The sequence below is a fragment of the Chenopodium album genome, chromosome 16, assembly GCF_948465745.1.
Source record: "Chenopodium album chromosome 16, dcCheAlbu1.1, whole genome shotgun sequence".
Classification (NCBI taxonomy): Eukaryota; Viridiplantae; Streptophyta; class Magnoliopsida; order Caryophyllales; family Amaranthaceae; genus Chenopodium; species Chenopodium album.
Window position 1 is genome coordinate 7,399,001 of NC_137849.1, and position 6,000 is coordinate 7,405,000.

The following is a 6,000-nucleotide window of genomic DNA, read 5'->3' on the forward strand; positions in this document are numbered from 1 at the left end:
GTACAAAACATGTATTGCTGAAAGGTATTTCTATCCAACTCTTCTTCTCAAGTCTCTCCAATTAGTCGACGGAGTTTTAAATATTAACGACTACTCTTTCTGTCTTGAAATAATATCCACATGTACTATTTTTATGATTTTTGTTCTCGATATTTCTATTGGGGGAGATATTGTTCGTGGAGAACCTAATTATGTTACCCGGGTGAGCTTAAGGAGTAAGTTTTAGCTGATTTGACAATTTTTAGTCATTTAAAATTTTCAAAATTAGCAAAATTTATCAAATGAGAAAAAAAAAATTACTCCGGTGTATATGTCAGATTTGCATTGATACTTTGGCACTTCCAATGACACAACACGAGGTTTTCTAAACCCTCCAAAGCCTAATAATAATGATTTATACTCCGTAGTTGTTTTGTTTATGTAGCTAATACTTCACATATTCCAATTGCGTTTATTTAGTAGCTTTATTATACCATTCTCACATTCGTTATAATATAGTGGTACTTTACTAATTTGGTATACAATTATATTTCACTTTAATTATGCCACTACACACCTATATTAAGTCATTAAATGGGTATAGAAGCCATTTTTTTAATCATTAAAACATTCTAAATTGTAAGGGCTTAGACAATATGACAACTAATTCTAAACGGAGGTTTATAATCATAATTAAACCACTAGTCGTTGAAGTTGTACCCTTCTTAAGTTGACAATGTTTAATTCATAGATACCTAAATAATGCGAAAGTTGGTTGGACAATTGACGTTCTAATGCGTGTGCTTCTCATGTAATGGGAAGAGATGAAGAGTTTCAATCTTTTAATTTTTATTTAATGTAAAGTCAATGGTTTGTAGTTTCTATAAGAAAGACTAGTACTAGTTCTCTCAGTCAAAGGCCATAAAAGTTTTTGTTTTCAGCTGATCAAACTTAGGATTTCTTGAGAGATGGATGCAAATAACCGCGAGACCTCTACCTCTAGCGCCGAAACCAAACCCGAAAAGGATGTTCTTATGGTTAGACACGACGACAACTGCATAGAAGAAATGAAGGTAAATTCTCAGTCAGTATTATGATATGATATGATATGATATGATATGACATGATGGTATATTTCTACTTTAGAAAGTGTTAGATTGCATAATATATTATTAACTGTGGTTCTTTCGATTTGTTACATTTTTGGTGTTGTAGCCAAGAATCGAAGATGAAGATAAGACCTTCAAAATCTCTTCTCCTAAGCCGGAAAATCCAGTTATTAACAAAGAGGTATTGTAGATTATTAGCTTATTGTATTAGTAATCAAAATCCTTAATTTTTGTGTGTTAGTTTATCGTTAAGTTGATTAATTACTTCGTAGTTAGTAAGTATGTGCCTGATTTATGTTGCAATCTTTAACAAGACTTAGCTTAAAATAAAAATTTAGTAATCTAATGATAATATAATTTAGCATATTATGAAGAGGAAATCACTGATAACAATTCATTGCAAATCGTTTATTAGCTCACAGTCTTACACTACCTTGATCTAAGGGATTGCTTTGTGAATGATTTTATCTAGTTCATGAGCTAAAGAAGGCAGTTAATTAACTGAATTCCAAAACATATTATAGAAGAGGAATGTAAGAACAAACATATCATGAACATCAATACTGCAGTAAATTCTTTCCCCAAATCATTTTAGGACTAAAGCTTTGTAGTTGTTGTCGTAGGATTCATATTAATTCATTTTTCATAATTCAACAAGATCATATTATTAAGTATGTTGTACATGGAAAAAAAAAAAAATTGTATCCAGATTCATTAAATGTAAGCTAAGGAAAAGATCCTTCACAAATTACTTAATTTTTTTTTTTTTTTTTTTAATTTGCAGACTTTGTTTAAAAAAAATGTATCAAACCCTACTCACATAATAACTGGAAGTTTTACTAGATGGAAATTTGATGTTACTATTATTATATTACAAATGGCTAAATTAGAGAGAAATAGTCGGTTGTAAGACTGACATTTACGTTTGAATTCATTTAAAAAAAAAAAAAAAGTTTAACAAAGATTTAGGCTTTGACTTCCTACATCTTTGATGTCATCTTTTTGTTTTATTATGAAGTTGCTTAGAATTTTTCTAATTTTACGTTCTCTCCTAAGATAAGATATTTTTATAACTTACTCTTTTCGTCTTTCTAAAAGTTCTTCCTTTTTGAACGGTGATTGTTTCATTAAAAAAGTCAAAATAGGAAGAGATTTAATCTAAACGATAGAAGTAATTTTTTGTAATCTTATTATATTATGATTTTCTAAGTAGTAAGCAATTAATTAATACACTACAAATAGATTAGATCTATCAATTAATTATGCTTTGTAAAGTATGATTAATTATTTGTGATGTCGTCTATTATTCAGGACAATGAACTTGAATCTGCAAAAGCTGAGATGGGTGAAGTGAAAGAAGAAAATGAAAGATTAAAGAAGATGTTGGAACGAGTCGAAAATGACTACAAATCTCTGCAATCGCGCTTCTTTGACATCCTCCAACACGAACAATCACCCTCAACAATATCGGAAAATACAAATCAGCACAAGGAAGAAGAACCTGAAGTTTCACTTTGCCTAGGCTTACAAGTCAGTAACAAGCGCAAGAAGGATGATACTAATATTAGTAGATCCTCTAGTATTGCTAAAGAAGATGCGAAGTTAATGAGTGAAGGACTTTCCCTGGGACTCGAATACAAGAGTCCTCCTTCGAATAATTTATCAGAGAAGGGTTCAGAGAGAAGTACAGAGATGGATGACTCAAAAGAAGATAGTACAGGAGAAACTTGGCCGCCAAGTAAGGTTTTAAAGACGACGACGGATAGTGCTAAAGAAGAAGAGACTACGCAGCCAAACATCACTAAAAGAGCAAGGGTTTCTGTAAGAGCAAGATGTGACACACCAACTGTAAGTCGAAATGTCAAGTAACAATTTTAAAAATTATTTTTTTTTTTTTTTTGATGCAAGTTTTAAATTGTTTTTTTTTTTTTGGATGCAAGTTTTAAAAATTAATTTTAATGAGTGTAGAATATTAATTAATTGTTAAATGCAGATGAATGATGGATGCCAATGGAGGAAATATGGGCAGAAGATTGCGAAAGGAAATCCATGTCCACGAGCATACTATCGTTGCACGGTTGCACCATCATGTCCCGTTAGAAAACAAGTGAGTTCAGGACTACATGCTGACATGCACTTACAAATTATTTTGACTTCAGAATTACAAAGGACTTTTTTAAAATGTCTCATTGAAATCCTAAAATGTGCGACTTTATCATTTGTTTCAATTTAGTAGTTGGTCATTACTTATCCGAATAAGGATTAATAGTCTCTCTAATAGTTTAGCAAGGCTGTCGCATACATCCTACCACGCCCTTGCATCAGTTACAGTGTGTTTGGATAGATGATTGAAAAGGAAAAGAAGGGGAGGGAAGAAGGATGAATTTTCCTTCCAAATCTCTTCATTGTTGAAGAGATCAATTTCTTACAATTTAATCTCTCCATTTCTCTCCCCTCCAATTCTCTCCCTCCCTCATTTGTCATCCAAATAAAAGATTATCTACCCCTCCAATTCTTTCTTTTCCCTCAATTTCCCTCCCTCCAAACAAAGTGTTAAGAGATAGATGCTCGTTAATTATTGCTCGTTAAAGATTCTAGGATTATATTTATTGACGTAGTGTTGTTGGCAGATGTGTCAATGGTTAGTTCTCTTTAATCACATTTCGATCCTTACATTAATTGCGTATAATTTTTTGATGTCTGAACTTGCAAGTGTTCTATAGTTCTTTTAGCAAAATAAAAGTAGATGATCATTTATCTAATCATTTTCTATATCTATTATTAGGTGCAAAGGTGTTGCGACGACATGTCTATCTTAATAACAACTTACGAAGGGACACACAACCACCCACTACCAGTAGCAGCCACGGCCATGGCTTCGACAACCTCAGCAGCAGCATCAATTCTCTTGTCCGGCTCATCAACCTCACAAGGCGGCCTTACTTCTTCTGCTCCCTCAATGACCTCGGCCAACCTCAACGGATTAAGCTACACCCTCTACAACAACTCAAGAACAGGACACTTCAATTTACCAAATTCCTCTGCTCCTACACCACCAACAATCACCTTAGACCTCACTGCTACTGCTTCCTCGGTTTTTAACAAAAACCATACCGCGAATAATTTTCTCCAAACACCATCCAATTACTCTTCTAGAAGCCTCGATTTCTCTTCTTCAGATACAAAAAGTACATTGTTTCCTGTTTCTTGGAGCAATAACAGCTACCTAAATTACAGTCTATTGCCCTCAAATAAACCTCCTGTTGGGTCCATAAGTTTCGGAAAATCAACTTATGAACCAGTAAGTCATCTTAATTCATTGGACCGTATCAACAATCAAGCTTCCACTTCTTCTTCCTCCTCTTCTCATCAATTTTTAACTGAGACACTAACCAAGGTACTTACTTCAGACCCGAATTTTCAGTCTGCAGTAGCTGCTGCAATTTCTTCCATGGTAGGAAGCAGTAGCAATAACATCACCAATATTGTAAATCGAACAAATAATGCTGAGTGTTTAACAACTCAAAGCATGAAATGGGCGGATCAAGTTCAAGGTAATACAGCCAATTTCTTGCCTCAGAATGGCAAGGGGTGCGCGCCAACTTACTTAAACAAGCCTACATCATCAACATCAAACTCGCAATCCTCAGGAAACTTCATGCTTCTACAACCTCCGTTTCCTTTTTCCCTTTCAAAGAGTTCTTCACCACAAGATCACAAAGACTAAGTAAATATTGATTTATATTCAACCTCAGTACTAAACTCTTACTTCATATTTTTTGTATCATCAAAATTTCAAACACATTCAAGAAGAATGATTATAGCAGCTTATTATAGATAATTGAATGACCATACTGTAAATTCAACTTATTCCATATGTAAATAATGAGGTTTTTTTGTTCCCTATTAATTACATTAATACTTTGGCTTGCTCTTCGGTCTCTTAGAGAATAAAAATATGTTTACGGCCTTATGGGCCTTGACCATCAGCTTAAACTTTTGATAACCCTTTAACATGGTATTGAAGCTTGCGTGACACAAAAGTCACACATTCGATCATTTACCCCAACTTTCAAGTGGAATATTTCGTGTTGGATATTAGGGCACATGCCGCATCCACAGTTCAAGCCCAAATAACTCTCATGTGAGGAGGCGTTAATGCGTATTAAAACATATTCCGGAGCCTCGCTTTTGGTTGAGATGCTGCTTTTAACAATTTTCAACTTTGATTTAATATACTATGTATATTCCATCCGAAATGATTAATTATCTGACCATTATTGAAGCCAATATTCTCAAATTTATGTTTTACTCTTTACATTTTTTTTAGTTTTCCGACTTGACTTTTTTGTTTGTTACTACACATCTTTGACAAAAAAATATTTTTAATTATCAATAAGTAAAATTAAAAAATTTAAAAAAAATATAAATAAAAATTTGTTGATTTTGCACACTAAGATAAATCCAATACGAGTAACACTTTACAAGAAAATATTTGTTTTTAGGTAAATGAGATTGCATATATATATATATATATATATATATATATATATATATAGGAGGGATCCGGTGAGAACACCTATATATATGAGAACACTATACTTATGTGAGAGCACTTTAAAATTTAGAACATTATAAGAACTTTTTAGAACATATGCAACATCTTTTAGAACATCTTACTTAACTTTCTGTAGCATAGCGTTTAGAACAAAATGCCTAGAAATTTAGAACCTAGACTCAATGATTCTTAACATATGTAATAGTTCTTAGAAGAATAAACTTAGCTTTTCAGAATATAGTTTTAATTGGAACATGATACTTAAATTTTAAGACCTTGAACTCAAAAACAAATCTGAACATATATACTTAGAACATATGCAACATATTTTCGAACATATGTAACAGTTTTTAG

At 32.6% G+C, this 6,000-nt stretch overlaps 1 protein-coding gene across 1 annotated transcript; it reads left to right on the forward strand.

Moving 5' to 3' along the window:
* Positions 1-2,381: 2,381 nt before the first annotated feature.
* On the forward strand, positions 2,382-4,887 carry LOC145583843 (WRKY transcription factor 72A-like). The gene is made up of 3 exons (XM_081640806.1): positions 2,382-2,936; positions 3,082-3,195; positions 3,874-4,887. Exons 1-3 carry the CDS (start codon positions 2,382-2,384, stop codon positions 4,813-4,815), a joined length of 1,611 nt encoding a protein of 536 aa, XP_081496932.1. The 3' UTR covers positions 4,816-4,887.
* The last annotated feature ends 1,113 nt before the right edge of the window (positions 4,888-6,000 follow it).